This window comes from Panthera pardus, unplaced genomic scaffold (assembly GCF_024362965.1).
Source record: "Panthera pardus isolate Hobbes unplaced genomic scaffold, ASM2436296v1 HiC_scaffold_4, whole genome shotgun sequence".
Taxonomy (NCBI): Eukaryota; Metazoa; Chordata; class Mammalia; order Carnivora; family Felidae; genus Panthera; species Panthera pardus.
In genome coordinates, this window is record NW_026526969.1 from 17,675,213 (window position 1) to 17,690,350 (window position 15,138).

The window sequence follows — 15,138 nt, forward strand, 5'->3', positions numbered from 1 at the left end:
GCCCCTAGGCCTCAGTAAAACCTTTGTCCTTTTGAAACTCGCTCTCTCTCCCAGGTATCTCACCGCTGTGTCGCGGCAGGTAGGGAATTGACCTCGAGCTAGCTCGAATAAAGGCTCTTTTGCTTTTACATCGGACTCAGCTCCCTGGTGGTCTTTGGGGATCATGAATTCTGGGCATAACATTTGGGGGCTCGTCCGGGATCCCCAAGACCCCTGAGGGACCCCTGACCCAGAGAGCCTGACTGGCCATGGTTAGTGTCTGTTTGTTCCGTCTTTTCTGTGTGAGCTCATTTCTGGAATTCTGGTAGTGCCCGTCACGGTCTAAGTGGATGCACTGGAGGACCATGGGCCAGGAGTTTCAGAAGACGTTCTGATTCTCCCTTCTGGAGGGACGTGGAATCCCCTCATCTGTTTTGGGGGGATGTGCAATCCCCTCAAAGGTCTGAGATGAGGCGGGTCTCTCCCGCTGATCGGCGTGAGGCCGTTGTCTAGCTCTCGGTTTTGGAGGGACGTGGAGTCCCCTCAAAGGTCTAAGCTAGCTTTCAGTTTTGCTTCCATGGGGTTGGAAGACTTTCTAAGGGCCCTCTGTTTGTCTGCTTCTGTGTTTCTCTGTTTTGTTCTGTGGACATACTGGACGGACCTTATGGGACAGACTCAGACCACCCCTCTACCCACCCTCTTGGCTTAAGCCCTTCCTAGCCCCACATGGGACGATTGCCAGCAGCTTTTGCAGGTCCTGTTCACGACTGAAGAAAGAGAAAGAATCCTCAATGAGGCCCGAAAACTAGTTCCGGACACAGACGGGAATCCCACCACCAACCAGGCTCAGATAGATGCCTCCTTCCCCCCCTTAACTCGGCCCCAGTGGGATTTCAACACGGCAGAAGGTAAGGAGAGACTCCGGGTCTACCGCCAGACTCTAATGGGGGGTCTCCGAATGGCTGCTAGAAAGCCAACCAATTTGGCCAAATTAGGAAATGTGCAACAGGGAAAAGATGAATCTCCGGCTGCCGTTTTAGAACGGATCATGGAGGCATTCCGTACCTATACCCCCATGGATCCAGAGGCTCCGGAAAGCAAGACAGCTGTTATCATGGCCTTTGTAAACCAATCGACCATAGACATTAGGAGAAAATTACAGAAAATAGATAGACTAGGAGAAAAAGTCCGCAGGACTTACTGGTGGTAGCCGAAAAGGTATATAACAACTGGGAGCCTCCTGAGGACAAGCAGTCTTGCGCCATGGCGGCTGCCAGCAGTAAGCAGAGTCAAGACCTGGCCAGAATACTACTAGCTACCACTGCTGACTCCCCCAAGGAACGAGACTGCCATCTCCGGCAGCTGGCAGACGACGCAAGAAAAGGTAAAGGAACCTCCAAGGGGGGTAAGCAGAGGCTGCAGAAGGATCAGTGCGCATACTGCAAGGAGATAGGACATTGGGCCCGAGATTGTCCAAAAAGAGCCGGCGGGAAGGGAGGCAAGACTGCTCGAGTAAATGTCCTAGAGCTAGATGAACTGAGTGATTAGGGGAGTCGGGGTTCAGACCCTCTCCCCAAACCCAGGGTAACTCTTAAAGTGAAGGGGACCCCTGTTGACTTCCTTATCGACACCGGAGCACAACATTCGGTCCTCTGCACCCCACAAGGAAAACGAGCCAGCAAGAAGTCCTGGGTCCAAGGGGCAACTGGTATGAGCCAGTATTCATGGACTACACGAAGAACGGTAGATTTGGGGCCGAGCCGGGTATCCCACTCCTTTATGGTAATACCAGAATGCCCCTACCCACTGTTAGGATGGGACTACTGACCAAGATTGGAACTCAGATAACTTTCAGACAAGGGGGGCCTCAGGTCACCGATGGCAAGGGCCACCCCATCCACGTCCTGACCATGAAACTGGAGGATGAATACCGCCTCCACCAGGAGGCGCTCCCGAGAGAGGATAATATAGACAGATGGCTTCAAGAATTCCCCTCGGTTTGGGCAGAGATGGGGGGGGCGGGGATAGGACTATCCGCTCCCAGGACCCCGGTCCTGGTAGAGCTCAAGCCAGGAGAGAGTCCGGTAAGGATCAAACAATACCCCATGTCTCAGGAGGCCCAGAGGGGCTCCAGCCACACATCCGGAGACTACGAAGCCTAGGGGTACTAGTTCCTTGCCAGTCTGCCTGGAACACCCCCCTACTGCCGGTCAAAAAGCCTCACACAAATGACTACTGACTGGTACAAGACCTCCGGGAAGTAAATAAGAGGGTCGCAGACATACACCCAACTGTTCCCAACCCATATACTCTCTTGAGCTCCTTGGCGCCCTCCAGGGTCTGGTATACGGTACTAGATTTAAAGGACGCCTTCTTCAGTCTGCCTCTGGCACCCCAGAGCCAACCCTTGTTGGCCTTCGAGTGGCATGATCCGGAGGAGGGCCACAGTGGGCGACTCACCTGGACACGGCTACCTCAGGGATTCAAAAATTCGCCCACCGTCTTCGACGAGGCACTACCCGAGGACCTGGGTGAGTACAGAAGGGAGCACCCTGGTGCTACACGAGGACCTGGGTGAATACAGCGAGGGACCCAGGACCTGCTGGCTACCCTGGGGGCCTTAGGGTACCGGGCATCCGCGAAGAAGGCTCACATATGCAGCGAGAGGGTTTTGCTGAGATCGCCAGGCCCCTATATGAAGCTACCAAAGAGGGGAAAACATTTAAATGGGCTGAAAAACAAGAAACTGCCTTTAATCAGTTAAAAAAGGCCCTCCTAAGTGCCCCAGCCCTGGGCCTACCAGACATTACGAAGCCCTTCCACCTCTTTGTAGACGAACATCAGAGAATAGCAAAAGGGGTTCTAACTCAAGGCTTAGGCCTTGGAATCGCCCGGTGGCTTACCTGTCCAAGAAACTCGACCCAGTGGCTGCCGGCTGGCCGCCATGCCTAAAAATTATTGCGGCGACAGCACTCCTAGTCAAGGACGCAAACTGACCCTAGGACACGAGATCTGGATCACGACCCCACACGCCATTGAAGGGGTCCTGAAACAGCCTCCTGATAGATGGATGAACAACACACGTATGACTCATTACCAGAGCCTCCTACTCAACCCTCCACGTGTGCGGTTCCACCCCAGTGCAGCCCTCAATCCTGCAGCCCTGCTGCCCGACCCTGACCTAGGTGCTCCACTACATGACTGTGCGGGAATCCTGGAACGAGTACATGGTTTCCAGACGGACCTGACCGACCGGCCCCTCCCCGATGCCGAGGCTACTTGGTTCACTGATGGCAGCAGCTTTGTGCAAGACGGACACAGGTATGCGGGTGCAGCGGAGGTCACCGAAACGGACACCGTATGGGCAGAGGCTCTACCCTCCAGAACGTCAGCCCAGCGAGCAGAGCTCCTCGCCCTCACCAAGGTGCTAACGGGAGCTGGACAACAGCTCAACAACTACCGGACTGGGGAGACCCAGTTTTACCAGACCAGCCCAAATACTCCCAGGAGGAGTTACAGCGGATCAAGAAACCCCCCATGGCCCAGGAGATAAAGGGACGGTGGTATACACCTAACAAGGAGCTCGTGCTGCCAGACCAGTTCAGAGTCTCAATATTAGAGCACATGCATCGGTCTACTCACATGGGGACCCCAAAATTAAAAGACTTAATCTGACATGCCGGAATCAAGATTCACCAACAGGACACCAGAATAGAGCAAGTTGTATCTGCCTACAAGACCTGCCAACTCACCAATGCGAGAGCCACATCAAATAAAAAAGGAACCAGGCTCAGAGGCACCAGACCAGGAGTCCAATGGGAGGTCGACTTCACTGAAGTCAAACCAGGAAAGTACGTTTATAAATATCTTTTCGTATTTACGGACACCTTCTCTGGCTGGGTGGAGGCATACCCAACCAAGCATGAAACGGCTCAGACGGTGGCTAAGAAGCGACTAGAAGACATCTTACCCGGGTCTGGTTTTCCTGCCATGGTAGGATCAGACAATGGACCAGCTTTTATCTCGCAGGTAACACAGGCAGTAGCCAAGGCGGTGGGGACAAACTGGAAACTACATTGTGCTTATAGGCCCCAGAGCTCGGGACAGGTAGAAAGAATGAATGGAACCCTAAAAGAGACCCTTACCAAATTAACCATGGAGACTGGCGGGGACTGGGTGACTCTCCTACCGTACGCCCTTTACCGGGTTAGGAACACTCCTTACACTGGGTTTTACTCCCTACGAGATCATATTTAGCAGGCCACCCCCTATTATTCCCAACCTTTAGTTTAAAGATCAAGAACTTTTTCTTTCCTTGAGAGGGCTCCAAAGGGCGCACGAGGACATTTGGCCGCGCCTCCGTGCCATCTACGAGGCTGGCCCGACCCCGACACCTCATCAGTACAGGCCAGGAGACTGGGTCTACATTAAGAGGCACCACCGAGAGACCTCGAGCCGCTCTGGAAAGGACCCTACATCGTGGTGCTGACAATCCCCACCGCTCTCAAAGTAGACGGCATCGCGACCTGGGTCCATCACACCCACGTTTGGCCAGTGGACCCCTCCTCGATCCGGAAGGACTTTGTCACGCGATGAGCCGTCAATCGGGACCAACACGACCCGCTCAAGCTCACCCACCAAATATTCGTAACTCTATTAACTCTGCATGTCATTGCTCATGCTGCTGGGAGTCCCCACGCCCCCAAAACATCACCTGGCAGATCATAGACACCGGCTCGGGGACAATACTTAATCAGACCTCCCAGAGCCACCCCAGGGACACTTGGTTCCCAGAACTTTGCATAAACCTCCAAACTCTGTTGCCCTTGTCACCATAAATGCAGCCGGTCCCATGATTGGGTCCGTAAGCTACATGACAAGGGAGGAATGAAAGGGCCTACGCCGACCAACTCCATCTTGTTCTGTGTCCTTCACCTTGACCATGCCTCCTCCCCTTGAGTAACCTCCAGCTCACCTGCCTCACAGGACCCGGACCCTTTCCCAGCCAATCGGCTGAGGCCACAGCCATTACCTCACCAACTGCCCCTAGGCCCCAGTAAAACCTTTGTCCTTTTGAAACTCGCTCTCTCTCCCCGGTATCTCACTGCTGCGTCCGTGCAGGTAGGGGATTGAGCTCGAGCTAGCTCGAATAAAGGCTCTTTGCTTTTGCATCGGACTCGGCTCCCTGGTGGTCTTTGGTGATCACGAATTCTGGGCGTAACATTTTCGCAGTCGGAGGTGTTTGTGCGTGTAGACTGAAGATTTCTCGGTTGTTCACACACGTGCACTCTACTCCTTCTAGAACTGACCTCACATCGAAGGGGGCTGTGGAAGAACCGAGGCAGGACCTTCCCCTGGTGCGTGTCGAGCCCTCAGGGAAGGGGCCCAGCGAGGGCGAGGGCCAGAGGGGCTTCGGGAGACCGGGCCCCGGTTCTGCCCATCAGACCCCCTCGGCCGCCATGTGACATGAGACCTCGCCACAGGGGGGCAGGGAGGCCGCACCTTCTTCTTAACCCGGAAGTTATTTTTATGACAAGTTTAGTACGTGCCCCCTGGAAACTCTTGGCGGATATGGACGTGTTAAGATAAAAAAAAGAAACAACCAAGAAATCCGTCCTCCCTCCACCTTCCCTCATCCCACCCAGGAGTTCTCACTGTCCGTTGTTGGGGTGATGAATTCTAGAACTTTCTGAGGCCTGAGTAGGCCTCGAGCCGGATGAGGTGTGGAGGGAGGTGCGTCTTGCAAGGAAAGGCAAGGAAAGGCTCCGGGGGGTCAGGGTGAGGGTGGAAAGATGGGACTAGGCTCCTTCATGCCCAGAGCTGCAAATCAGAGATGAATCGCACCTCGGGCGGGGCAGGGGTGGGGGGTTCCCGTGTGCCTGGAAACCAAACCCACACAGCCGAGACCAGGAAAGGTCAGGGCCGAGGGCAGCCAGAGACGAGTCAGTGGTAGTGTGGGTGTGGGGGCAAGGAGGAGGGTTCCCCCTGCGGAGGCCACCACGTGGGCCCACGTGACCCATGTCCCCTGGGCAACCAGAGGCCCCAGCAGGCTGGGAAGGCATCCCCGGGGCCAGAGAAGGAAGGCACCTAGGGACAGGACCCCCCTCCCTGTGCCTCAGTTTGCTCTCCTGTCAAATAGGGGGCAGAAATGGCACCGTGTCCAGAGACATTGGTGGGGGGGCACAGATGGCCCTCAGAGTTTCTGTCTCAAGCCGGGGCCGGGTGCAGACAAGTCCAGCCCCCTTCCAGGGCCCCTAATCAGCTCTGTCATCAGGCCCTGGCCACACGGCAGTTAGGAAGCGCCTGCTCTGAGCTGGGCAGCTGGGGGCTGTGCCCATCTGATCTGCGGTGAAGACCACGGGACCCCGAGCGGGCACGGGGGCAGGGACGTGGGCGGCGTGGGCTGGCACAGACGTCTGTCACGAGGGCCTGACTGTCTCCTGGCTCACTCTGGGCCTCGAGCTGGGACCCTCCGGGGTGGCCCCGACGACCCGACTCCTGGAGGACAGAGGAGACGAGCCAGTGTGCCCCCCGGGAACCGGGGAGGGCTTCCTGGAGGTGGGGGACACCCATCCCCACCCCTGTCCGGGTGACGAGGAAAAACAAACGTGGGTTTACAGACAGGCCACCTGGGGCCGCCCTGGTCCTGCTGTGGCCTGTGCGGCCCAGAGCCGGCCACTTAGTCCATGGGGCAGGATTCACGGGGCACAAATGGTGGGGACAGCCATAGCTGCAGGTACCCAGAAGGAGCAGGTGGGGCCTGCCACGGAGCCTGCCCCTCAGCTCCTCCCTCCTCCCACCTCCCTCTTCCCGCCTGCACAGCAGGTGAATGGGCCCTCCCTGCCCCACCCTGGCCAGGCACATGGGCTCAGGGCACCCCTAACCCTGCAGCACACACACATCATGGCCCTGGGGCACCGTGGCCTCCAGCCCCTCACCTGACTGCCTACGGGGCATTTCTCTCTGGGTGCTGCCAAGCACCTGGAGCTCATACCCAACCAGGGACTCCCAACCTGGAGCTCATACCCAACTCCCCCTGGGGAGCCAGCGAAGACCCTCATCTGAAGGTACCCAGATGGGCAAGCACGTCCCTAAAGGGGAGGACAAATTGGCATCATATCCAGGTCACTTTTGTGTGGCAACTGGTTAATTCCCAGAAGAGACCTTGCCTTACGAGAGAAGTGGGATGGACAGATGGATGATTGGAAAGATGGGGCATGGAACGAGGAATGGATGCAAGGTTGGAACCACGTGGTGGCCTCTGGTGCAGGACAGAGCTGGGGGCTGTGGCCGCAGAGTGGAGCCAACCCTGAGAACCTCACTCTCCCTTGCCAAGCCTGGTAGGACACCAGCCCCAGCGCGGCCCCCTGTACCTCGGGGCTGGCCGACACGCTCCCACGGAGAGCCCACTCCACAGAGACTGACCGCACTCTGGTCATTCCTCAAGCTCTTTAATTTGACAGACAGCACAGCGAGGCACCCTGGGCCCCAGGGACTTCCCGACCACCCCTGGCATCTTCTTGCTCCTTCCCCCAGCAGTCAGGGAAGTCCTGGACACTGAGGAGGCAGAAGCGAAGGCGGAGCCCAGGCCAGGGACGGGGTCGCAGAGGCTAAAGCAGCAGGCTCTGGGGGGAGGAAGGCGTCGCTCCTCCGGGCCCAGCCGGGCGGACGGCCAGCAGGCCCTGGTCAGAGGCCCCTCCCGATTTGCCGCGTGATCCAGGGCACGTACGTCTGGACGCGAGCGTAGACCCCGGGACGGTTTCTCAGGGCACAGCTTTCGCCCCAGCTGACCACTCCCACCAAGTGCCAAGCACCCGTCATCTTGCACACCAGAGGGCCTCCGGAATCGCCCTGAGGAAGGAGAGAGAGCACTGAGCCCCGGCTGGCCTCCAGCGCGGGGTGGGGGCCGGGATGGGCTGGGACTCACCTGGCAGGAGTCCCGGCCCTCGGTCCCCGCACACAGCATGTCGTCCTGGATGATCTTCCTGCCCGCCAAGCGGTACCTGGTGGCGTCGTGGTACTGCTGGTCACAGACGGCGTTCTCCACCACGCTCACCGCCACCTGCTGCAGACGGTAGGGCGGAGGCAGCACCTCTGGGGGAGAGACGTGACCGGAGGCTGGAGCGTGGCCCCCGCTGTCGGCCGCGAGCCTGCGTTCCCGCCCGGATCGCTACCGTGGGGACCCCAGGGTGCAGGGTTCCCATCTCCCTCTAAATTCCTAAGACCCGGAAGGTGGATTCTGACTTCAGTTGGAAGGACCGGAAAGAAAATGGGGGGGGGGGGGGGGGGTGAGGGTTTCTGCCCGCCCCCCCAATATCTTCCTATAAGTTGGAAAAAAAACTAAGAATATGAATTTCCTCGTCACAGTGTTGGGTCCCGAGCTCAGTTGTGCTTCAGGGACCCTCCAGCCTCTGGGGTCGGATCTCCCGATTGGGGCGCACACGGGGTGGGTGGGGGAGGGTGTCGGAAGGCGATTCCTTTCCAGAACCTGCAGCCGCCCACCTGCCAGGACTTCTCCGTGTGGCAAGGTCGGGAAATGCCTCGCGCGGCCCCGAACCCCTCCCAACCCCCACCCCATACACACGGTGCACCATGACGGTGCCCCAGCCGGTCACCCAGCACTCGTCCTCTGGGGTGACTTCAAGCAGGGCCGACGGGAGCTTGACAGGCCTGACGTTAGCCGTGCATCTCATAGAGTGTGACAGCTGGAGCAGGGCCACGTCTGCACCCAGTTGGGCGTTGATGTAGTCGGGGTGGACGATGACGCGGGTCACATTCAGCAGCGTCCTCCCCCCATAGAGGTACACGTCCCCGGCATGGATGCGGTAGGCTGCCGGGTCAGCGTCCTTCCTGGGGTTGCAAAGAAGCCACGGAGGCGGGTCCTTCCAGGGCGGCCCCCTCTGCCCCGCCTGGAGCCCGGATTCCCACACCTCCTGATTCACCCAGAGGTGGATGGCAGCGAGCGGAACTCACCGGTCGATGCAGTGGGCAGCGGTCAGCACCCACTGGGGGTGGATGAGGGAGCCCCCGCAGATGTGCACCCAGGAGGCCCAGTCATAATCGTAGATTTTCAGGCTGACCTGCCACGGCCACTTCCCCTGGGGGGCATTGTGGCCCCCGACGATTCCCACCAGCTCGTTTCCAGGGAAGGAGGCTGGGAAGCAACATGAGGGGGGAGGGAGGCCAGGCCTCGGGGCCCGGGGCCGAGCCCCGTCCCTACCTAGGCCTCCCCCGAGGGCACGGACAGGCAGCCCCAAGACCCCCCAGCGACTGGAACTGGAGACAAGGTTACAGGAGCCTCTGGGAAGGGAGGACCCCCGTGGGGTCAGGACTCACCTGGGCTCCCCACGACGCAGGTCCCCGAGAAGAAGGGGGTCAGAAGCAACAGCCACAGCATCTGCGAAGAGAGAGGGCATGGAGGGACAGCTCAGAGCCGGAGGGGGCCAGGGGCCTCTGCAGCTGTGTGAGTGGGGACAGCGCCCCTACCTTGCCAGGCTCCACGGATCTCTGCTCTGGGGGGCCCCCAAGGTCCTTTATCTTTTGGCCACAGGAAGTGGGCGGGTGACTTGGGCAGTGCTCCATTTGAGGGGGGGGGTGGAGGTTGGGGAAGAAAGGCAGCCGGGTGTCAGGCTGAGGCTGGGGGCGGCTGCCACCTGGATACGCCGTCCCCGGCCCACGCCCCACCTGAGACTCGGCCGCCCTCAGCCACGCGGACTGGCCCCCACCAGTGTCTCCAAAAGAGGAAGATCCCCGCACGCCCCAAGGCAGGCTCCTGCCTCCCCGGAGGCCGGGGAGGCACCCCTCATCACACCCAGCTCGGAGCACGGGTCCCCAGGCCTCAGGCATGTGGTGACGCAGCGGGCAGACCTTCTCCCCCAGGGCGGGCGGACTCCCAGGGCCCAGGACGTCCCGCCCTGGCCACCGTTCCTACTTTGGGCGCTTCCAGAAGGAGGGAGGCCTTTGCTCCTCTGAGAAGGCCGCCAAGCATCAGCAGAGTGTGTTCATGGGGGTGGGGAGCTGGTTCCCCATCACACACCCGGGAGGCCAGACTCCCACCCTGGCCGCCCACACCCAGCTGACTGTGCTTCTCACGACACGTCTGAGCACCAGAGGCCTCAGAGCCCGTGGCAGGCCTGGCCCGGGGCGCTGTCCACCCACCCTGCCCCGCTTCCGGCCAGTGCAGTCACATCTCTTCCCCCACGTTGGCCCGGCCATCAGGGCCACTGAGGGACCCCCGCACGTGGCGCAGTGCCCCTGTCCCCTGGCTTCCACCCCATCCTGAGTGGACAAACCCGGCTTCACAGCCCCTGCCCCTCGGCCCCCCTTCCTCATCGGGAGTAAGCCGTGTCTCTCCTTCCTCAGCCCTTGTCAGAGCTCCTGGACCCTGAGCTCCAAGCTCAGAAGAGCCTCTATGGTCAGTGGTGACGGTGATTCGTGCCCCAGGAACCTTGGGGTGGTGACCAGGAAGGTGGCACACCTTGACCTGGAGCCACCTCCAAGTGGGGACAGAAGGTAAGAGGTCCACGATAGCAGCCCTGAGCCGGGGGGCCCAGCCCAGACCTGCTTGTCCAGGGCACGTGGGCACAGGGCAACGGAGTGCACACAGTGAGCCCAGGGGACCCCAGGAGGCATGCTGGGGTGGGGAAGTCTGGGTCCGCCATCCTGGACAGCCCCACACTAAGCACGGCTGGATGTGAGCGAACAGGAGTCCGAGCAGCCCAGCCCCCGAGGCCGGCCACCCAGAGCCCGTCGGAGAAAGCGTGGCCTCCAGCGTCTGGGCAGAGGAGAGGGAGAACATGGGTCCCAGAGGGAAATCGGCCGGCAAGGGAGGCCTGGAAGGAGGGTGCTCTCGAGGGGACAGGACTGCCCCTCCTCACACCCTCCTGCCTCTGGCCCAGTGCCCACCCCGGGGACACCCACCACAGCATGAGGGGTGACCCCCGGGCCGCGAACGAATGCCAACTGTGTGGCTTTCTGCGCCAGTCGTGAGGACCGGGCCCCTCATCTCCAGGAGACGGGCCTCAGCCCACTGTCCCTTGGCCATCCTGGCTCCGGCAGCTAAGCGACCAGGCCGTGGGGGTGGGACACCTGGTCGCTTTGATACGGTCGGGACCAGACCACCAAGAGAAGGCTCAGTGATGGAAGCAGAGGAAGGATGGGGGGCTGCGCGGCCAGGGGCCGCGTAACCGTCAACACCGAGGCCACAAGGTCGAGTCCAGGACCGTGGACAAGACGCCTGGTTCAGGGATATCGTGGGGTAAAGGATGTGGCTGCCCAGACTGATTGCAAAAGCCCCTCGGGCAAAAGACCGGGCAGAGGGTCCTGGCATGGGCACCGGCGTCTCAGAGAGAACCTGGAGGGGGAAGGCCCTTCAGCGCCACGTTTCTTCCGCGGCCCTGCTGGCGGGCCGGTGCTTGGGCACAAACTGGTGGAGAGTAGCAACGAACACGAGTGACCCGGCTTTGGTGAGACCTGGAGGCCCTCGCACCTGTTCCGGGAGCCCTCACTGAGAGTGTCGCTTCGGGGGATCAAATCCGGCCTCACGCAGCGAAGCCCGGCGTCCCTCGTGAGGAGGACCCTGCCCTTCCAGGATGGGAAGACGGTTGCCCAGGGCCATTTTGATGGACCCCTCGACATGCCACCAGCTATAGGAGCCTAAAACCCACTTTGACGTGGCTTCTAAAAACAAGGAAGCTTCATTTTCCTCCAACGTGAGAGTACCTTTGTTTTTAATTACGAAAATAATGTAAAAGACGCAGGCTACAAAAAATCATCGGAAAGTAGACAGCCTGGCTGACCTCCTGCTCACAGTGGCCACTGTGGCCGCCCACGCGCCCACGGTCACTCCCACACACGGGCGCGTGTCGGCCAGAGGGGCCACCAGGATCCCGTTGGGCAGGCGTCCCCTTCAGCCCCGCCCATCTGGAGACAAAGACATCATTTTTCATGATCCGCCACCCTTGGCTGTGTGGGTCTAGGGTAACTTACGGAAACAATTCTCCGTGGACAGACATTTAGGTGGCTTCCAATCGTTTGCTGTGACAACAATGACGAGTTGGCGAGTGCCAGCTCTTGTCCGGAGTCTCCAGTGACTGCGGCCCCAACCCTCCCCCCGCGCGTGCGCTGTCGTGTCCCCAAGTCTGTCACCGCCGGGCATCTTTATGTGGCCATGTGGCCCTCCTTGCTGCATTTCAAGTCCTTGCTGCACATCTACCCCCCTCCGGACCCCAAGGTGGAGGAAGGCAAGGTCGGTTCCCCTGTAACCCCGGGCGGTGCCCCCCCCCCCCCCCGACATTGCTGGGATGAATGAATGAGATCCCAAGGATGATTCCGCCCTCTGCAGACTCGCAAACACCCTCCTTTAGGACGGAGTGCGCTGCGGACAGGATGGCACAGGGGATGGCCGCCCGGGGTTGGGGGAGAGTCTCGGACCCCCATCCTCCGCCTGCCCGAGCCCCCGCCAGCACTCTGGGATCCCAGACAGGACGGCCGGGCCCCCCAGCTCTGCAGCCACACCCACCTCAAAGACCACTCGACCACCAGCCTGTTTACCAAGACGGTTTAATGAGACAAGCACACCAGCCCCGTCGGGGCCTCCACCCTGCCCGTCCCCACTGGTGGGGAAGGATGGGGCCGAGGGAGGGGCAGGAGAGGGGAGGGCTGAAGCCGCAGGGAGGGGAGGGGAGTGGCGCGGAAGGCTCGCTCTGGGGAGGTGACGCGGCGGAAGAAGCGCCGTCCTGCGTCGACCTGCACCCTGGGCTCACCGGCGCCTCCGCAGCTGCTGTCGGATCCAGTCCACGTGGCTCTGGACGTTTGTGAAGACGGCGGGCAGCTCGTACATGGAGCAGCCGATGCCCCAGCTGACCACGCCCACCTGGACCCACGTGCCTTTCTTCTTGCAGACCAGGGGGCCCCCGGAGTCCCCCTGCGAGGAGAGGGGGCGGTCACGCGGCACGTCGTGGGGGCGGGGGGGAGGTGAGGCCGGGAGGAGACCCGCGGCCCGAGCGCCTCACCATGCAGGGACCGCGGCCCTGAGTGCCGGCACACAGCATGTCCTCCGGGATGACCTTGCCATTGGCTCTGGTGTGCAGGAACCTCCGGTAACCTTGCTCACAGGCCCCCTCCTCTTCCAGTGGGATTTGCACCTGCTGCAGGCGGTAGGGGGGGCTCAGCGGCTCTGGGGTGGAAAGGAGGAGTCGGGAAATGGAGGCGCGGAGGCGGCTGTCCCCTCTTCCCCCACCCCCCACCCTCCCCGTCATTGCCACAGGCCAGTCGGCGCTGCCCACACCGCCAGGGCTGGACGCAGAGAGGAGCCCCAGACTGTGGGCCCGGGCCACTTCTGCCGACTCCTCCCGCTGTCACGAATGGGCTCAGATTCCATAAACACACAGTAGGTTGAAGAGTGTCCCCCAAAAACTCACGCTCACCCCGACCTTCAGAATTTGACCTTACTGGGAATAGTCTTTGCGGACGTAATCAAGCGGAAATGAGGTCGCACTGGATGCAGGGTGGGCCCTAAGTCCAGTGGCTGGCGTCCCCACGCAAGGACAGGCAGGGGGATTTGAGCCTCAGAGAAGGCGGGTGAAGAGACCAGAGGGGGGTGGGCACAGCTGAGGATGAGCCGGAAGCAGGGGGAGGCAAGGAGGGCTCCCCTGCTAAGGCTTCTGGAAGGAACCATCCCTGCCAACAGTTCCATTTTGGACTCTGGCCCCCAGACTGTGAGAGAATAAATTTCTGTCATTTGAAGTCCCCCTGTGTGCGGTCCTTTATACAGTGGCCCCGGGACACCAATACGCCAGGCACCCGGGTCCTTCGTTATCGCGGACCCACACCTCCAACGTCATTCCGCTGTCTGAAAACCACAGGAGTCTGAGAGGAGCAGGTTTGGGTCCGGGCGCCCTGGGCTCACTGTTGCATCCGGCAGATTCTTTGACCCGTCAGGCCCGGTTCCTTCACACAAAACCAAAGTCACAGGGCCCACGTGGCCACATGCCCACCCGCACCTGGGAGACAGGTGGCTGGAAAGGGAGTTTCCTTCTTCCCCGTGTATTCCTGACTCCTGAACCTTCCCCCCCACCCGCAGCCCAACCCAGACCCAGACGGCAGGAAAGATCTGGAACTTGCCGGCTCCCCTCCCCCCAGGCATTCTCACCGAAGTAGAAGCCCCTGCCCCAGCCTGTCAGCCAACACTCGTCCTCTGGGCTGAAATCCAGGCTCTGCAGGGGCAGGGTGACCGGCCGAGTCCTGCTGGACATTCTCACGGGGGTGGCCAGCTTCAGCAGGGCCAGGTCAAACCCCAGAAAGGCGGTGATGTAGTCGGGGTGGACGATGACGCGGCTCACGTTCAACAGCGTCCTGCCCCCGTACAGATACACGTTGCCGGCGTGGATCCGGTAGGCTGACGGGTCGGCGTCTTTCCTGGGGGAGGCGGACCCCAGGCCCCGCTTGGTCAGGGGCACGACCCCGAGGGAGCCCCAGTCTCTGCGTCGGCCCCCTTCCCCCGCCCCCCATCCAGTGTGGGGGGGTTGGGCCCGCAGCGGGACTCACCGGTCGATGCAGTGGGCCGCGGTCAGCACCCACTGGGGATGGACGAGGGAGCCCCCGCAGATGTGCACCCAGGAGGCCCAGCGGTAAAGGTAGACTCTCAGGCTGACCTGCCACGGCCACTTCCCCTGGGGGGCACTGTGACCCCCCACGATGCCCACCAACTCCCTCTCGGGGGCAGGCGCTGGGGGAACAATGGGCAGGGGTCGGGGATGCGGCTGCGCGGTCCCACAGACCCCAGGTGACTTCTGGGCCGTCTTCACATAGGTCAGAGGGTTGGCGGGCTGGGGCGCAGGGCTGGGGGCCGGGGCGGGGAGGGCACTGTGCCGGGTTAGGACTCACCTGGGATTTCGGGCACAGAGGCCCCCAGGCAGGGGAGGGACAGGAACAGCAGCCAGAGCATCTGCAGGGGAAGGAGGGGAGGGCCCGCGTGAGATGACCAGGGCCAGCCCCCAGGGTCTGGAAAGCCAGCCCGGAGTGTCCGACCTCAGCCTCCTCACCTGGATGGATGGTCGCAAAGCCCTCCTCCCCAGCCCTCCCTGGGAGTCCCTTTATCTTCCTTTGGAAGGAAGTGGGTGGGATCTGGTCAGACACACCCCACCACCTCAGGTGGTA

The 15,138-nt window shown here is 60.9% G+C and overlaps 2 protein-coding genes and 1 long non-coding RNA gene across 3 annotated transcripts; 1 reads left to right on the plus strand and 2 right to left on the minus strand.

The window, feature by feature from the left end:
* The first annotated feature begins 323 nt into the window (after positions 1 to 323).
* LOC128774710 (uncharacterized) lies at positions 324 to 5,256 on the plus strand. Its single transcript, XR_008419117.1, has 2 exons — positions 324 to 887; positions 4,302 to 5,256. It is a non-coding gene; the product is annotated as an uncharacterized LOC128774710 (long non-coding RNA).
* Positions 5,257 to 7,414: 2,158 nt separating this feature from the next.
* On the minus strand, positions 7,415 to 9,376 carry LOC109261577 (serine protease 29-like). Its single transcript, XM_053893893.1, has 5 exons — positions 9,316 to 9,376; positions 8,953 to 9,133; positions 8,564 to 8,829; positions 7,907 to 8,073; positions 7,415 to 7,830 (listed from the first exon to the last, which is right to left on the minus strand). The coding sequence occupies exons 1-5, from the start codon at positions 9,374 to 9,376 to the stop codon at positions 7,666 to 7,668; spliced, it is 840 nt and encodes a 279-aa protein (XP_053749868.1). The 3' UTR covers positions 7,415 to 7,665.
* Positions 9,377 to 12,526: 3,150 nt separating this feature from the next.
* Positions 12,527 to 15,037, minus strand: LOC109278092 (putative serine protease 29). The gene is made up of 6 exons (XM_019468098.2): positions 15,024 to 15,037; positions 14,866 to 14,926; positions 14,527 to 14,707; positions 14,132 to 14,397; positions 12,993 to 13,156; positions 12,527 to 12,904 (listed from the first exon to the last, which is right to left on the minus strand). The coding sequence occupies exons 2-6, from the start codon at positions 14,924 to 14,926 to the stop codon at positions 12,740 to 12,742; spliced, it is 837 nt and encodes a 278-aa protein (XP_019323643.2). The 5' UTR covers positions 15,024 to 15,037; the 3' UTR covers positions 12,527 to 12,739.
* Between the last annotated feature and the right edge of the window lie 101 nt (positions 15,038 to 15,138).

Coding starts and splice junctions, on each gene's coding strand:
- LOC109261577 (XM_053893893.1), bottom strand. CDS start 9,376: ATGCTGTGGCTGTTGCTTCTGACCCCCTTCTTCTCGGGGACCTGCGTC. Junction 8,074..8,563: donor GGGCACCGTCATGGTGCACC/GTGTGTATGGGG, acceptor TCTCTCCCCCAG/AGGTGCTGCCTCCGCCCTAC. Junction 7,831..7,906: donor AGGGCCGGGACTCCTGCCAG/GTGAGTCCCAGC, acceptor CTCCTTCCTCAG/GGCGATTCCGGAGGCCCTCT.
- LOC109278092 (XM_019468098.2), bottom strand. CDS start 14,926: ATGCTCTGGCTGCTGTTCCTGTCCCTCCCCTGCCTGGGGGCCTCTGTG. Junction 14,398..14,526: donor GCGGCCCACTGCATCGACCG/GTGAGTCCCGCT, acceptor CGCCTCCCCCAG/GAAAGACGCCGACCCGTCAG. Junction 13,157..14,131: donor GGGCAGGGGCTTCTACTTCG/GTGAGAATGCCT, acceptor TTTCCACCCCAG/AGCCGCTGAGCCCCCCCTAC.